Genomic DNA, 16426 nt, shown 5'->3' with positions numbered 1-16426 from the left:
GGATTGAGTAGCGACCTATGTGTAATTTAATTTCACCCCTGTTGTGAAGTAACCGTCAAGATTGTTGTTCAGATAGCAGATGGTCGCTTAGCATGTTTACTTTTTTACAGGTTCTCAGAAGCAGAGGTTTGTATTCTGGAAGTGACATTCCATCACTGGCAGTCACTGTCAACTCTTTGATCTCATAGAAACGAGTTGTAAAAATTCCACTAATAAATAATGCAAGGTTTAACGGGTAAAAAGAGAACATTTTTACAATATTTGCAATAGTACTTTTGTAGAAATATATCCCATTTCCATGCCAGAAATTTCAACTTTTCATTAGTGACATTTCTACAAGTTGTTCTCATAGTGAAAAATGGAAGTGCGCTTGCAAGGACATGTTATGCACTGCCTTGTGACAGACATCTCGCTTTACTTCAAGATTAATTTTAAACAAGGCATGGACTCATGATCATTGGCCTGTTATATACTGCACTCACAAAGAGAACCCTTTTTGCCGCCCATTTTACAATTAGAGTCAGTGCAGATATACTCCATATACATCATCATGTGAGTGTTTACGCATTGTTCATTCTTGCAAGCTAAAATATTCTCTTTATGAGCTTCCGGAAGGTGTATCCTTTCGCCCAAAATTTATATATTCCATCCGTCGTCACGCTCAACATTTAATCAGTTAACATCTAGGATGCCGACCCTTATGCCCCCCACGTTTCCTGTGCTTAGCGCTGGACCAAAACGTGAGTTCTCAGCTACAAAATATTCAACACATGCAATAACGAAGGGGATGAAGAGGCCACTCCAATTCCAGGTAACCGCCGCCTCCCAGTTCAACTTGAAGCAACGTTCGCGATTGGAAGCAATCCATCATCTGTGACCACTGCAGCTGGAAATGACCAATTTGGCCCCGTTACACAGGCAATCGACCCGTTCCCGCCGACTGCGATCAGTCAAGCAGCGAACACATTTGACACGACTGTGCCATCGAGCAGTTCAAGGTTTGCAGCGAATACACAAGATCCACTCGCAACGAGTAGTACAGCAAGTAATATGGCGGGAACTACGGCGATCAACCCAAACCAGGCTCAGGGGCACCACATGGAACCTTTGAAAATTATCCTTATATCTGTGGGAGTTGCAATCGCGGCGATACTAGGTCTTTTGGTATTCCTATTGGTCTATTGTAGACGACGCAAGCGACAACGTTCAGAGATTGAAAACTTTACAGCCAACCCTTTTACCAAGTCATCCCCACCTCCTCACCTATCGAGCCCTCCGGAATCATTCGAGGCTGCACAAAAATACATCGATGTTCTAGAAGGCCAGATAGAAAGAATGCGGCGTGAGGGAGCCTCAGCAACGATAACCGCACAAGCACGAGCCGGCCCAAGTACGTCATCAACACATGCTTTTGGAGAGCTGGAAGGGGTGGAACCTCCACCGCAGTACGAGTCGATATAACGTAGAGATTTTCACAGGTTGTAGTAGGAGAAACTGGGATAGGCAAACATGTTCTTGACATGCGACTTAAAATTAAACCCAGTATAGACGAAAACATAGAACATCGCATAGACTATCGACTTGGGCACGAAAGTGAATGATGCTCTGAGAAAGAGGAACCATGCGAAGGCATGCAAGGGAGTTTGATGCACTGGAACATGCGGTTTGCAGAACGACGGCGTGGTAATATTTGATTCCATGAATGCTCCACAGAACAAACTTGCTGGATTCCCTCCATTGGCTAGCATGTGAAGGGCGACAGAAATAACTTCAGTTGATGCTCTCTATCTACATTTATCTACATGATCAATATCAACAAAGATGAATCAAGATGATTGTACATACATGGTTGAACAAACGCTTTGGTGGTTACTGGGCCGTACTGTCGTGCGGTTTGGATTGAAAGACTTTGGAAGATTCAAACCAAATTTTCAACTTCACACTCAAAGCTATGACTGTAGATACGTGAATAAATCAGTAGAAAGCCTTTGAAACGACCAGAGAGTTGCCGGCGAAGGAGAGCTGTCAGCCTGAGAGTGCTACTAAAAGATAGGACGGCGAGTGACGAGTTGACGCGTGACGAACTTTGTAAGCGGCATAAGCTAGGTGAAAAATTTGTGAAGTAAACAAGAAGTAAGCTTTTCGCGACCGACGTCGTTTCTTCACAAATTTTCTTCTGCGTCCACCATCATCAAGTCAAGATTTAACAAAATCTTCTTTCAAGTCAAATTTTTTACCCACCCACTATCCCTTTCTTTAGTGCTTCGCGGTGTTAGGGTTAGCGTGTCATTCAACCTCAGCGGCGCGGTTCTTGTTTAGCCAACCCGCAACTTCGCTAATCCGCTTTTCGCGACGCGCTCGAAGCCAGGTTCCGTGGTTAACTACATTGACCTTACCCACGGCTCATTTCTGACCGTACACCTGACTTCCCCCCAAACGTCAGAATCATCGGGCGGGGCGGGAGTCGCGGGAGTCGGGAGATGGCGCTGGACTTTTTCTCTTCGTCGGTCAACGATCTAGAGTAACCTTGTGAGTAACAGTGAGTTTAGAGGTCGGGCATTATTTTATTATATGATAAAGCTAAACCCTTTTAATAGACTACGCGACGGCCATCCTGATAACGCCTCGTTCCGACTGTCAAGATAGGATATATTCTCACCTCTCAGAAGCAAAAGAATGAAAATAGCAAAAGTTCTATGGTTGTGATGCCCTCAAGACAGCAAAACATTTAGAAGGCTATGCGACAGTATGATCGACAAGTTGTTAAAGTTTGCTGGCCAATTCAACGGCGGCCTTTTGCCACCGGTGACGCACCACTCGTACGTGAGATCTATTCTTTTCTGCCACCTAATGACCTTGCACATGGGAACCAGTAGGCGCTTGTCTATTCAATTCTCCGGACGATTGGTCATTGCTCAGCGCCAGTTGGCAAGGATGATAATCTGGGTTCTCACCCTCGTTCTTCCCCCATCTGAGTGAGGTGCCCACCATGCCCCATCCTGTAGCACAGAATGCTGCAGAGGTACGCCCAAATCTCGTATCGTACGAATCGCACCTAACAGCCTGATCGCTCAGGGAGATAAGGCATGGGAACTCAAGGATGACTTCAAGTACGCCCCAAAGCCGCCTGTCGGTGATCCGTGGAAGGTTTTATTGGACCCTTTGGTGGAAAAGGAGAAGCATCGGTGTGACGCTTGGAACAACGAAATACAGAATCTTCTCATTTTCGTGAGTTTGCCTATTGCTTTGCGGGTGGCGGCAATGCTGAACCCTACCTCTTGAATCAAAGGCTGGTCTGTTCTCGGGTTTGGTTACTGCCTTCATCTCCCAATCTTACAAGACATTGCAACCCGACCCCAACGCCAATCTTGTCAGCCTTCTAGCTATCATCGCTGAAGGTCTTAATAATTCCTCCAGCACAGCGGAAAAGGTGGCATCGATTGCGACTCAACCCTCATCGACATTCGTTCCGAGCAGTGCAGCTGTTCGCGTCAATGTTTGCTGGTTCATCAGCTTGATACTCAGTCTTACAGTCATCCTTTCAGGAATCATCGTCATGCAGTGGCTCCGAGAGCATCAGGCCTTCACTGGGCAATCGTCAAGAGACAAAATCGCAATACTGAACATGCGCATTGAAGCTTTGGACAAATGGCACGTCCAGGACATCATCACTACTTTCCCACTCTTTCTCGCTATAGCCCTTGTGCTCTTCTTTGCTGGAATGATCGACTTTCTCCACATGCTGGGAAATAAAACGGTGCTCGTGTCAGTCGCAACTGTCATAACTATTTCATTGGTGTTACTCATTTTCACTACCGTCCTTCCGGCCCTTCAATGCATTCTTCTCTACATATGGCTTCTTCCCCAAGCGCCTCCCTCGCCTTGCCCGTACAAATCTCCCCAGTCTGGTCTCTTTCACGCTGTCTGCTACTACACCTCAGACCTCCTGGCTAATCATTCTCAGCGTTTCCGCGACCTTGGTAAAAAACTGAGTTCGCTGTCCAAATTGAACACCGAAAATCAACATGCGTTATCCTACTTGTCGAAAACGTGGTCGAAAAAGACGTGGGCGGAAATCGACCTGTGTTGGCTGTCAGTCCGGCAAGCATGCGTGTGCTCCGAAACAGTGGATGGTTACCACAAATTCTTGTCCCACAATGACTTCCCCCCACTATACGACATTTCAAAGACATTCCGTGATATCGTGGATGGGCTGAGAGTGGCGCCTGAAATTTTGACCGCTGCATATCATTGCTTTTATGAGCTCTCGTCCCCGTTCACTCCAAGTAACCATCCAAATCGGAAACGAGGTGCGGTCGAACGTACCGAGTTGGACTCGACTTTCAAGCTGATTGTGCGACGCAACCAATTCCTTCAGTCGTTGATGCGTCCAAACGTGGATGCTTCTCAGCCTCATCATCACGACCTATCCTCCAATATCAATTTCGGAAAAGTCACATTGCGAATGGAATTCCATAGTTATATTGCCATCTTGCACCACCAGAATATGTTCCTCATCACCGACCGCCTTACAAATTCTTACTATGCGAAAGAATTCCATCAGCATCGTGTAGAATTAGGGCTGCGACTAGCGGACGCCTTTTATTCTCGTTGGTATCATATCGAGCATAATCTCCAGGAGCCGCTTCCGCCATATCTCAAGGGTGACCTATTCGACCAACATCGTTTCAGAATACTAAGGAATGATATCTCCGGTATGCTTTTTTATAGCCCTCTGACCTGTTTTCTGATCTACACAAATAATAATAGTTGCCGTTTTCCAACAATATGGCCATGTTCTGACCACATTCTTCAAAGGTGCGGCTGACTCGCACTACGATATTTCTCCGAACTGCCTTCTTAGCCATCGGGGAGTCGCCGAATTCTTGGAGAAGGCTGCTTGGGATACATTCCGCATCATGACTACCCTCAGCCTCGAGAATTATTCCGCCGAGGATCGTGTTAAAGCCATAACAATCTTCCGAACCATCATGACCCAGATATCCTCCTCTCTCAACACGTCGCCTTCTACAAAGCATCGCCAGCCGAAGAATCCAATCTATCTTCTATACCTCACTGGAATTTATGTTAGGCGAATCAATGCGCTACGCAAGCAGCCCGGACCATGCATGGACGACGCAGCCGTCAATGAGCTGGAAGCCACCATGTCTGTCATGCTCGTGTACAAGAGCAACATCGTCGACATCGAAGAGGCAGGTAGCACACATGACAACGCTCAGTTATCCAAGCGCAGACTCAACGGCAAGGACCGCTTTGGAAGCGTGCAGAGGTTCTCCCCTGACTGGTGGTCTTTCCTGGAAGGTAAACACGATACAAACATTAAGGATTCTGAGGCGTCTCCCTTCACACGTATTTGGTGGGAGAAACGACGACCTGCTCCGGCGGTCGCCCCTGTTACTCCAGTTTCTACTCTTCCCCGTCAGTCGTCCTTGCACCCTTCGAGAGGTGTCATTCGCAGTCCTCCCATGCGACCGTCGATTTCTACAACCACGCAGGGGACCTTACCGGTGTATTCTGAGAATGATGAAATAGGCCCACGCACTCCACGCACAGCCTCATCTATGACTGCGTCTTCCAGCGCTCTCGCGTTCAGCGAAATTGTTCACACCAAATCTGACATACAGCATTCTTCTGAGGGGCCTACTGCCGTTGATCCTGGGCCCAAGCTCACAGCATCGTCTGTACAGCAGTCGTCTGTGTTGCGGATCGATAATTTCCAGTCGCTCAGTCTCTCAACTTTGAATTCAGAGAGCCTAAGCCATGCACCTCAACAACGTACATCTGTTCTGAGCTCCACGTCATCCAAGGAAGATAAAATTGAGATGCTGGAAATTGTACCTGCCTCTGCTGAGACTTTACATCCGGTGCTACGTTCTGTTACGAGAACGAGGACGCCAGTTGAACGTGTCAAGTTTCCGGATCCGATATACGATCCTAGGTCTTTGTCTGATAACCCTTACCCTCAAAACGGTGATAACCGTCCATCATCACCACAGACATGATTTTAAAAAGCTGGTTCGAATGTGTGGTTTATCGCACTCTCATCAGATGACGACCTTCTTAGGGTATATGTGTGCAACGTGGTAATCGTATACTTCAAACCAAATGCATAACATACAACATGAAAACGAAATACTTCAACGTAAAAGTAGTACATACAGAGCCATACAACAACATAGCAACATAGACGAATAACAATACACACCATCTGCCTAGAGGTAACAAAAATCATTTTTGAAGTTTGCGCAGGTTTGCTTTTTTGATTCGAGAGGACCGTCTTTCCACCGACTTTGGCGGAGGTGGTATCCTCCTGGCCCGGGCAGGTGTTTTTGTTGGGCTCATCATTTGCACGTCCTCATTTACCATGTTCTGGTTAGATTCAGAGTTGGCCGTCGTTGGAGACCCAAATACCACTCTTGCCTTCTTGCGAGCAGGACGGGGCGTCCTGATCGGACTCTCTGCGAGCATATCTATGTCATCAAAGCCGCCCGTTGATGGTTCCTCTGAGATGTAGTCTAGAGCACGCTTGTTGCTATCTTCATCATTGTTAGCAGGAATGCGGCTTGGTCCTGCGCTCGCATTCCTGGAACGCTGCCGCGAGAGGTTGATGAGAATTTCTGCAGATGGCTGACGGATAATTGCGCCGCTTTCTTGTGCGGCAGCGAGCACCATTGCGCGTGGTTGAAGCGATGAAGCAGGTTCTGGCGGCGGATTGTCGGCGGAACTTTCAACTGGGAGAGTAGGACTAGGTCGACTTAGAATGAGCGGACCAGAATCATCCTCGGGTTCCCTATTGGCGGATCTGTAAAGTGCTGCGATACTGCGATGGTATGGCTCGTGGTCTCGCAGCCAGTGGTGGCGATGAGCATGAGAGAGGGATAAACGAAGTTTGGGATTTATTTCGAGAAGTTCTGATACAAAATACACCGCTGAAAATCTGATTCAGTTGCTGAATACTGAAAAAGTTGGCTCCAATTTACCTTCCTGGTCAGTAGCGGGGGTAGTGGACAGTGTGATCCAATCTACTTTGCGGGCTTTGAATTTTTGGGGATCATCAGCGTCGACGAAAGGTTGCTTCCCTGTGAGCCTTTAGCGCAATTTATCAATATATGTCTCCTTTTTTTAAGTCGAAAATTTACATCATAAACACGATGATCCCCACGGACCAACTGTCGACTTTGTCGTTAAACCTTTCGGTATACTCAAAGTCTTCTAACTCTGGTGCAATATAATATGGTGTGCCGCATATAGTCTAGAATGATAATGTATGTCAGATCGACTGACGATGTGTTACTCAGTTGCACGTACCCAAGCCATCTTCACGTCATCAACGAGCCTTGCAATCCCGAAATCAGCAATTTTTGCGATAGGATGGTCCTCATCAGTGACCAGGATATTCTTTGATACAGTTAATATTTTCAAGGCAATGGAATTAGTTAAACGTACCTCTGGCTTGAGATCCCGATGGACAATTCCTTGGCTATGAATGTACTATACCGCATGGTTAGTTTTACCTATCACGACCTCGAAAATAAATAAAAACATACAGCCATAGCATCGCAGATTTGATAGGTGATATCTCTGGCGTGCCTCTCCTCTTTAGCTATCATTAGAGATAGAATATCAGAGGTTCAAAAGTAACGTACCAAGCCTCCCTCTTTTGTGGATGAGCGAAAGTAATTCACCACCGCTTACGAGTTCAAGAATCATATCTGGGAATGATGTCAGGGTATACGAGAAGTAATAAAAACTGAAGACGTACAGATGGTATATTCTTCGCAGTATACCTGCATAAACTTACAAACGTTGGGGTGCTCGAGTCTCTTCAACAAATCGATTTCGCGAGTGAAGCGGTCGTAAAACCGTTGCGCTGCCAACTTTGAAAGGAAGGGTCTATTCAGTATCGTTGGCGGGATGACTTTGACCGCAAATGCTCTTCCAGTTTTCTTGTGAATTGCCTCGTGGACTGAAGCAAAGGCACCTTTCCCCAGTTCAAAACCGAGTAAGAAGTTATCTGTAAATCCTCCATAACTCTTGCCATCGGCCATGTGGTGATAGGTATACCCTAAATCAATGATTACTATCATACCCATAGTTAAACCATCATCAGTGAAGTGCCTACGATAGTCATCCACTCCTCCATTCTGGGGCTGTGGAATTGTGGTTCCGAGACAGATTTTGTCTCCGTCGCAAAGTCTCATCGTTTTACCTTTGCCAATTTTATGCCCATTGATCTGTACATACATCAGCCACAGATACAAGGGTTCATCGGTGAAAAAGACTTGCCCATGTTCCGTTCGATGACATGTCCAGTACTGTGACCACATTATTCCCTTGATAGGTAATGACACAATGTTGACTGCCTATGGATCGTGTTAGGTTATGCATAAATTTTCCAGGACGGCACTTACTGATCTTTAAACAATCAAGTACAACAGAATTGACATTGTCATCCTTCTTCCTGCCAAAGGACCAACGGCAGATTGCCTTAGGGAACCGTACAGCGGAAGGCCCTGGCCCGAGGGGCTCTAAAAAACCCCACAGCTGAGCGATGGAATCGGGTGTGAGTTCGTCTGAATCCGGGTCTGGGTCTGTGTCGGACATATCAATGAGATCTTCATCCTCAAAGTTAGTGGCTTCGTCCTTGTCCATATGTGGGGAGTGTACAACGTTGGACATCAAGGTGGACCAAAATGAACTTTTATCGCGACGCGTTTTGAAGTCCGACTCATGTGCCACATACGCCGATCAACCAAACCGCAAACTGAACAATGAAGCAGAAAACAAGGCCGGTTGCCGGATGGTCTGGGCCCGAAGAATGCCCATATATGGCCAACAAGGTTGAAAAGGATTGTATTCTCCCAGCGTTCACCGTCGAATCGGCCGACTTGGATCAAGCATTGTATTGCAAGTGCAAAGTTAAACTTTGCTATGAAAAGCTTTTTACAGTAAAATGAGGGGACGGTATTTGTGCTACTCTGAGTCTCAACCGAACTTATTTATAGACTTGACCCAACATTACCTGGCCATACCGTGGGAATCACTCGAAAGTTCGATAACATACATTGCACTTTGAGTAGTGATCTGTTAAAAGGGCCTTCACTTGGAAATTAAAATATACAAAGTTATATCAATGATTTTCTGTGATTAATACATTTGGATAATGAAGAAATTTGGTGGTACATTGAGAAGCTGGGTACCACCATACAAAGTAAAGACAAATTCACGGGAGACCGATTCCGAAGCAAGAAAATCTGTATTAAGCATAGGTTAATACAGGGACGAAAACTTATACTAAGTAGTAATCTTGCCTTATCATTTACATTGTGCGTCTGGTCCTTGACCCACTCAGTGGCATTTGCCTTCCTCGAGCTCGGCGACTGCGCTCGGTACTTTGGCGGCCACTAGAGGAGCCTTGGGACATGTTCGTTGCGTTTACGGGCAGCATAAAGTCCATGTGCGCGTGGTGATGTATGTTTGGACCCCTGGCGTCCCTATTCGAGGTTCGAGGATATGGTTCCTGAATAAAGATGTATGAATTCGGTGCTGGGTGTGCAGCCTGTTGGTACTAATATGAAAACAATAAAAAAGTCAGATTAATATGCTTTCGATATTTTATTAAACAAAACAAACACTCGCATAATTCTGCTCTTCCCCTTGATAACTTGCTACGCCAAAGTATTGATAGGCCTGTGCATTTGTTGTTTGCGGAGGTCCGTAAGATACTGTATTGTGAGATCCGGATGCGATATGATGATTATCCAACTCATTATTTAGCATCGGTGCTGTCATGACAGAAAATTCATGATTACTGGTCGGAGAGGGAGTTGGTGACGGGTGGGAATGAGCATCAGGCCTTGAACGCCGTTTACGAAGGCGAGTATCAACGAAGCCGTATGCGACATTTATATGCCAGATCCCGTCTTTCTTGTTGGTAGATCCAGGTCTTCTCTTGCGAATAAACCAAGCCTTTAATGTTAGACTGTGTCGGATGGAACCCTAAGATGCTATCAGAACCTCCCGACAACCAAAAGCAAGCATCAGGATGAGAAATTTACCAACCTTCCATGCCGGTTTAGACCCAGAAGTCGGGTTGAACCATGCCCAAGTGGGATATCTTGCCTCGATGGCCGTGATTATCTCCTGAAGTGAAAGCCGTTTTGAGTCTGATCCCCAAATTGCAAGCGCGGCCAAAGCAATAGTAGATGGCCTGATAGCTCGATCATTAGGATCAATACATTCGGGAAGGGAGTAAAGGTTCAGGGGTTTCGTCTCGGGAATCTGTAGATGCTCGCGCAGCAACTTTTCCGTATCGTAAATAGATGGAATTGGTATCTCATACGCTTGTTCGGAGTCTTCTAAGTCGGAGTCCATTTCCTGCTCGTACAAATGAGACTTTCATCACAAAAAATACAATGTAATATAACTTACATCAGAAGAAGACGAGGGATATTCTAGTGATTGTCATTGAGCGTTGAAGCAGTCAAAATAATTTGGAAAATAAAGAAGACATACGAGTTGTCTGCTCTGATGCATGTGAGCTATCAGAAACGATGCCCCCGTGGACTCCCAAATCATCGTTGACATTTACGGTAGGTTCATGAGCGTAAAGCAGAGGTGGGTACACAGACTGGGAGGCATAGCAATGAGGAGTTGAGTTATAGTAATATCCAGACATCTGAAATATAAATACAAATAGATCAGAAATGACGGACGGACGTTATCAAAGGCGTAGAAGGCTAACATTCGTTGTGCAAAAGAACTTCGAGAGCTTCTGCCGACGAAGAGATTGACGACGAAAGTTTGAAGATGTAAAATGATAAGGAGAGAGAAGGTTCTCTGTATGATGCGAAGCAACTGTAGCGCTGCTATGCGATGTAGGACTACGGCAAACATCCAGTCTTTTATACCTGCACACAGCGTAATAATGTCCTAAAAATACGAACACGAGATTTTCCATGTCGAGTAATATGGTGTCCGGAATTCTGCGGATTGGTGCTTCCTTTTGGTCAAGTTTGTTCGGGATTGGGCCGAGCCTAGTTTTTTCGGAGGCATTAGCCTCTCACTAAGAGGACGTGTCTATAGAAGGCGTTTTGTAGCGAATGATATGCTTTATGAGGCAAATCTTATTCGACTTCCAAACGTAGTATTAGATTTGGATTGGTACGGACCCAGAAGTTTAATAATTGCCTATTATGTAGTACCGACACCTATTAATATTGTCTAGGCGGGTTTCCCGACGGTTTCCCGACGTCTACAGATATGTCTTTTTCTATCTTGTTCCAGGTCGATATCTCTCTCTCTTTCCTGACCGTGGAACTGACTAGAGCAAAATTGAGTGATTTCAAAGCATCAAATTGACAGTTAAACTTTCAAATACAAGAATACGGAGCTATACAGAAGGTAGAATCTGCACCGTGAAACTCCCTGTTTCAGTGAAATTATCGGCTTGCGTTGAAAAATCACGGCGGCCATCTACCAAGACAGAGTTTTGCAATGTCCTCAATGGAGCGGTGTAATATGCGCTTGTGAGGCGCTTCAACTGATCGTGGAACATCTCCTCGTACCACATAGCCTTGAATCGCCCCACATGCCGATTTGAGTTCTCCGAATTGCTATCAAGGAATAACCACCACTCCAGGGTAAACCGAGGCACGTTTCCATACCGATCTACGCCCCTAAATTTTCTTTCGAGTAGAATAGCCAAGCCGTTTGTCGTAAGGTCGATTGACGAGCGACTGCGATATAAATCTATTGTGCAAAGAAGGGAGGAAATTTTATTTGTTGTGTCTTCGGGAAGTGTAAGCAGCAAGCCCGGCTCTGTTAGCATTGACTGCGTGAGGGCGAAGAGACGCCTGGTATAAATCGACGCGGAATAGAGTAGGTATACTGAAATCGGGATGTCCGACAACGTTTCCGATGTGTCGTGGTTCAGGTCTTTCACTTGCATAAGGTCGGACAAACAGTCTATGACCCTATTGAACGCTTTGCAAACCTTGAGCCGATCCTCTGATGCCATGCGTGAAAGGGAGAAAGTGGTAATGCTGCGGTACATTTCCCAACTGGCGTTCTCAAGGAACTCGACAACGTCAGCATGGACGTGTAGTGACCTAGGTGTGACGGTGGCTGCTGATGCAGTGGATGCGTATTTAAAATAATCTGTCAGAGCATAGCTGTATTGATTTAGGAGGGATACTACAAGTAAAAAAACAGACGGAGGTCAGTTTCCACAATAGTATATCGAGATTAGTGCAAGACACAAACTTGTGACACCATCGGCATATAGACTGGAAGATTGGATTCGAAAATTTTGCCTTTCAGATATGGAGGCAAGGAGAACACCTGTCTTTGGAGGCGCAGATCGCGTTGATAGAGAGCTTTATCAAGACGGATCATAATTTCCTTGCGATGATTCGACGTTATTTGAGAGTACCGATCGTTGCTATTGAGACTTTCAAGATGCAACAGCAAATTTTGATGATGCAATATTTGAATGTTGGAAGTTAGTACGTGAAGAAATTCAGGGGTCCCAAAATCGATAAAATCTGTGCTACTAATCATACGACGAAGGTGGCGATTCGATGAGAGGTCCCGTCCCGCGTACAATAGCGATTGGAAGTATTTATTTCGATCTAGAATATGCTGTGAGATAACGTCCCAGGTATTGGTGGTCCGAAAAATGCGAAGACCAAAACGCTTCATCGCGAAGGTCATGACAGAGGCGTAAGATAGCTCTTGAAAACAGTGGTACACCGCAGAGCCAAATATATGGGTATAGTCGGCCCCGGCGGCCTTTTGAAAGCCTTGAACGATATCATACAAAGGCAAACTGCGCTCGCTGAGCGAATATCGATCTAGTTCGCCTATGTCTGGTTCAGCCAGCGATGCACCGTGTTCAGCGGCGTCGCGAATACCAAGCCAAGCCAAATCAATACCCAGCCATGTTTCCTGTGAATATGTAGTGGATAGATGGTAGAGAAGTGCTTGGTTATGCGGAGGTCGTTTATTAGTTGACCTGAAGACAGTGTCATATGTGATAGAGTAGGTGCACAACTTTTTATGAGTAAGTTCGAGCCATGAGCGAACATATCGACAGCAATGAATAATTACACAGCAGATATGATGAAAGAGTAGAGATTGAGGAGACTTGTAGGGACACTGTGACGGAGGTGGTCTTTTACCCAAAGTACCGTGAGGGTGCAAGGCGGCAAAACGAAGTTTCAACGTCTGGACAGTGGGCAACGTGGTGGTGACGAGAAGAAAGAGCACTGCCAGACCAATGGTAGTTGAGACTGCAATGACTACTGGAGTGTTGCCAAGTGAAATAAGGAAATCAACCATTCCAGAAAAGAACAGCAATACAGAGACCTCCAGTAGGACAGGCAAACTCATGATAATTGTTGCAACTTGCCATTTCTGCAAGGCTTCCGAGCGCATGTTCAAGACGGCGAGCGTGTCTCTGGGTGATAATCCAAAGTATGTTTGATGAGACCGAAGCCATTGTAGAGCAACAATAGACACGAGGACGCTAATCAAGCTGAATATCAAGCTTGTGAACCATGTAATGTTGACGCGAACCGCTGACTGACTTGGGGAGAATGAGGCTGAGGGAAGAAAGTTTCCGGTAGTGCTCGATGTATTTTCGCCACCAACAAGGCTTTCCGATATTCTTGAAAGTAGAAGGATCACATCGTCGTTGGGATCCGGCTGTAGATTATGATATGACTCCACGACGAAGGCTGTAACAACAGCGGAGAAAAGACCGGCCTTAGGGAACTTGACTGTCAAGTCCGATTGATGATTTATTTTGAAATTAGACTCACAAATAACAGCAGGTTATTCACTTCGTCTCGTAATATTTTGCACAGTTTTTCGTCCTTTTCCATCAAAGGTGCCCCAAGCAGAGTCCATGAATCGCCTTCCGGTTTTTCAGGAGAATACTTGAAGTCGTCTTTGAGTTCCCAAGGTTTCTCTTGCTGAAAATTTCGTAGTCATCCCAGTTAGATGAAAGTAACACAGGCAAGTCTCACTTCATAATCGTCAGTCGACATGGTGCATAATGTTGCGGTCCTTGCGGGTGAAGACAGAGCGTAAAAGGCGTTGAATAGGAAAAAGAAAAAATACAATGAACCGTGAGACAATCTCACGGTTCGCGATCAACGCCAGCAAGCTTTTAGCGGCATGTCATCGTGAGGCCTTAGGAAAAACACAAACACAGGAAGAAACTCTCGTTCCGAAGAGGCCTGTCGTAGATTCATAGTATATGCGTACATCCTTTCCGTTAATAAGAGGCAATGAACGGAGGTTGGATTGAAGCTCGAATTCTGTGTTCAGGATCATGATGTCAGGTGATAAGAAATAAAATACACGTGATATAAACGCGCGTCGCGTCAAGAGAAGGTTGAATAAAGGGGTAAGACAGGGAGACGGCGTAGGTCTATTATAGCAACATTGCTTTTAAACAAATTAATTAACTTGATTATACTGTCCGCATATCAAGAGTTTTTGGATTTCCAGTGCCACAGGTATAGTGATCAAGTACTTGCGAGTCATGGCGTAAAATGACGGTAAGACCGTCTATTACTTCCAGATACCCCCAATCGAGCTTTTCTTTAAATTGCCAAGAAGAGTCGGATATGTTGATAGTCGTAACAGGCTTACCAGCATCCCGGCGAGAGTGCAAAAAATCCAAGAGGAGTTGGGGGAATCGTTCAGAGGTGGGTTCGATGTACTTGAGCCAAAAGGTATCCATTGCAGGAAGAATGTCGGGATATTCAGATTGGGCATTCATGAAAGCCCTAAGACCGTTCTCTGATGTCATCATGACTTTTACAGAGGAGAGAGCGCGTAGGAGAGATGTGATGGTTGGTTGGGCGTCCTCGATGATATCGATCATGTAAGGGATAAACTCTAGCCTGATAGTTTCCGTAAATTGGCGAGGATCTAAACAGGCCATCATCTTGGGTACTGCATCCCGAGATAGATGATTGCTGAAAATTCCAATGCGAAAGTCGTTCTCAGATGGCATTGGAATGAGCTCGTTTGCGGTTTTGCGCATTTTGAAGGCGAACGTTGGAGGTCCAATTTTGACGAAGATAGACTTCGCCAAACCATAATCATTGTTTATATAGTTTTTGGTGTATCGGGATATTTGGCCACATACTTCATCGACGACTGAATCCGAAACCCTATCGTGAGTGTCCATACGTTCTTCTGTCAGTAAATTTATCGATGCGCCAGGGGAGAGCGTGATGTGTTTGAGGAAGAAGAGGGAAGTGGATAGGGTGTTCGAAATGGTCAGTTTTCGAATGTTGGGAAGACAAACAATCGACGCATTGCAGTCTACTGGTTCCAAGATGCTCTCACGCAGTTCCAGATACTCGAGTTGAGGCAGCTCCCTCAAAGTTTCGAGCAATTCTGATGCTCCAAATCCGGATATCATTACGAGTGAGCGCAGCTGCCTTAGCCACGGAGCCTGGAGAGACATATACTTCGTGGAAGTATCGGGGAACATGAATTCGCGCAAAACTGGCGCGTTGTTGGCAAAAATGGGGGAATCTGGATCCGAAAACAATGCTGACCCTTCCTCTTCGAAGTAGAGCTTAAATATTTCCAGTTGCAAAGCGGGTTGCTGGAAAATGTCCCATGCGTCTGTTTCGAGTAGATAGTGGTCCCCAACAAAGACATCTAACCTCCGTATCCTTGGCCAGTGATTGTGAAGAAGGTTAACAAAAAAGGCATCGAAACTGAAATGGCCTCCCCTTATCGTGCCGCTGATGCATAGTCGTGCATTTTTAGATCTTTCTAAGATAAGTTTCCTCCACGATTCGTCGTATTGAGACATCAGGTCAAGGTCGAAAACCATCCCCCACAAAGCTGGAGAATCTAAAATTATCTGCCTCCACTTCCGGCAGACTTGAGATGAACGATGTAGGATAGTCAAAGCTCTTTGGTTTCGATGCGTTGGTATTGACCTGCTGGTCCAATATGCACTAGCATTTATCGAAAAGATCCTCCATAGTATGTCGAGATTAAGAAGGTAAATTGGTGAGATCGCGCCTATTTTGACGGTCATTCAGAGCACGTAAGATAATGCTGTCTTGGTGGGTATTCTTCAGGAGAAAAGGCGCTTTGTTGGAGTTCCTAATGAAATGTGTAGCTCGAATGCAAATGAGATGTTATTGGATGTGGTGGTGGGAGGTTAAAAGAAGGGTTACGTGAAAGCACGGAATCAAACTCGACGCTCTTCCATAACATATGCATGTGACCGCCAAGGCGGAGAGTCCTGGGACATAAACACGCTCCGACACCCACGGGCATACCAAGTGATTATGAACTGCAAATTGAGTGAGGATCCGAGCCCGCAGATCTGCAGCGTAGTCCAGAATGTTGGTCATCTTTGTAG

At 45.7% G+C, this 16426-nt stretch overlaps 6 protein-coding genes across 6 annotated transcripts; 2 read left to right on the top strand and 4 right to left on the bottom strand.

The window, feature by feature from the left end:
• Nucleotides 1-688: 688 nt before the first annotated feature.
• Nucleotides 689-1461, top strand: JR316_0012230 (uncharacterized protein; the record flags this gene model as incomplete). The annotated part of the gene is made up of 2 exons (XM_047897855.1): nucleotides 689-740; nucleotides 794-1461. 2 exons carry the CDS (start codon nucleotides 689-691, stop codon nucleotides 1459-1461), a joined length of 720 nt encoding a protein of 239 aa, XP_047742744.1.
• Nucleotides 1462-2989: 1528 nt separating this feature from the next.
• Nucleotides 2990-6023, top strand: JR316_0012229 (uncharacterized protein; the record flags this gene model as incomplete). The annotated part of the gene is made up of 4 exons (XM_047897854.1): nucleotides 2990-3022; nucleotides 3076-3228; nucleotides 3290-4715; nucleotides 4771-6023. 4 exons carry the CDS (start codon nucleotides 2990-2992, stop codon nucleotides 6021-6023), a joined length of 2865 nt encoding a protein of 954 aa, XP_047742743.1.
• Nucleotides 6024-6249: 226 nt separating this feature from the next.
• JR316_0012228 (putative serine/threonine-protein kinase fhkC) lies at nucleotides 6250-8673 on the bottom strand (the record flags this gene model as incomplete). The annotated part of the gene is made up of 11 exons (XM_047897853.1): nucleotides 6250-6950; nucleotides 7002-7108; nucleotides 7161-7273; nucleotides 7330-7419; nucleotides 7468-7512; nucleotides 7569-7618; nucleotides 7668-7733; nucleotides 7784-8086; nucleotides 8144-8255; nucleotides 8308-8384; nucleotides 8433-8673. The coding sequence occupies 11 exons, from the start codon at nucleotides 8671-8673 to the stop codon at nucleotides 6250-6252; spliced, it is 1905 nt and encodes a 634-aa protein (XP_047742742.1).
• A 667-nt stretch (nucleotides 8674-9340) lies between these two features.
• JR316_0012227 (uncharacterized protein) lies at nucleotides 9341-10981 on the bottom strand (the record flags this gene model as incomplete). Its single annotated transcript, XM_047897852.1, has 6 exons — nucleotides 9341-9589; nucleotides 9655-9990; nucleotides 10084-10416; nucleotides 10453-10475; nucleotides 10537-10699; nucleotides 10940-10981. The coding sequence occupies 6 exons, from the start codon at nucleotides 10979-10981 to the stop codon at nucleotides 9341-9343; spliced, it is 1146 nt and encodes a 381-aa protein (XP_047742741.1).
• Nucleotides 10982-11413: 432 nt separating this feature from the next.
• Nucleotides 11414-14072, bottom strand: JR316_0012226 (uncharacterized protein; the record flags this gene model as incomplete). The annotated part of the gene is made up of 5 exons (XM_047897851.1): nucleotides 11414-12194; nucleotides 12626-13036; nucleotides 13181-13797; nucleotides 13845-13997; nucleotides 14052-14072. 5 exons carry the CDS (start codon nucleotides 14070-14072, stop codon nucleotides 11414-11416), a joined length of 1983 nt encoding a protein of 660 aa, XP_047742740.1.
• A 428-nt stretch (nucleotides 14073-14500) lies between these two features.
• JR316_0012225 (uncharacterized protein) lies at nucleotides 14501-15886 on the bottom strand (the record flags this gene model as incomplete). Its single annotated transcript, XM_047897850.1, has 1 exon — nucleotides 14501-15886. One exon carries the CDS (start codon nucleotides 15884-15886, stop codon nucleotides 14501-14503), a length of 1386 nt encoding a protein of 461 aa, XP_047742739.1.
• Nucleotides 15887-16426: the final 540 nt, after the last annotated feature.

This window comes from Psilocybe cubensis, chromosome 12 (genome assembly GCF_017499595.1).
Source record: "Psilocybe cubensis strain MGC-MH-2018 chromosome 12, whole genome shotgun sequence".
Classification (NCBI taxonomy): Eukaryota; Fungi; Basidiomycota; class Agaricomycetes; order Agaricales; family Agrocybaceae; genus Psilocybe; species Psilocybe cubensis.
The sequence above is the reverse complement of the archived record's forward strand: the minus strand, read 5'-3'. Positions and strand labels throughout refer to the sequence as shown.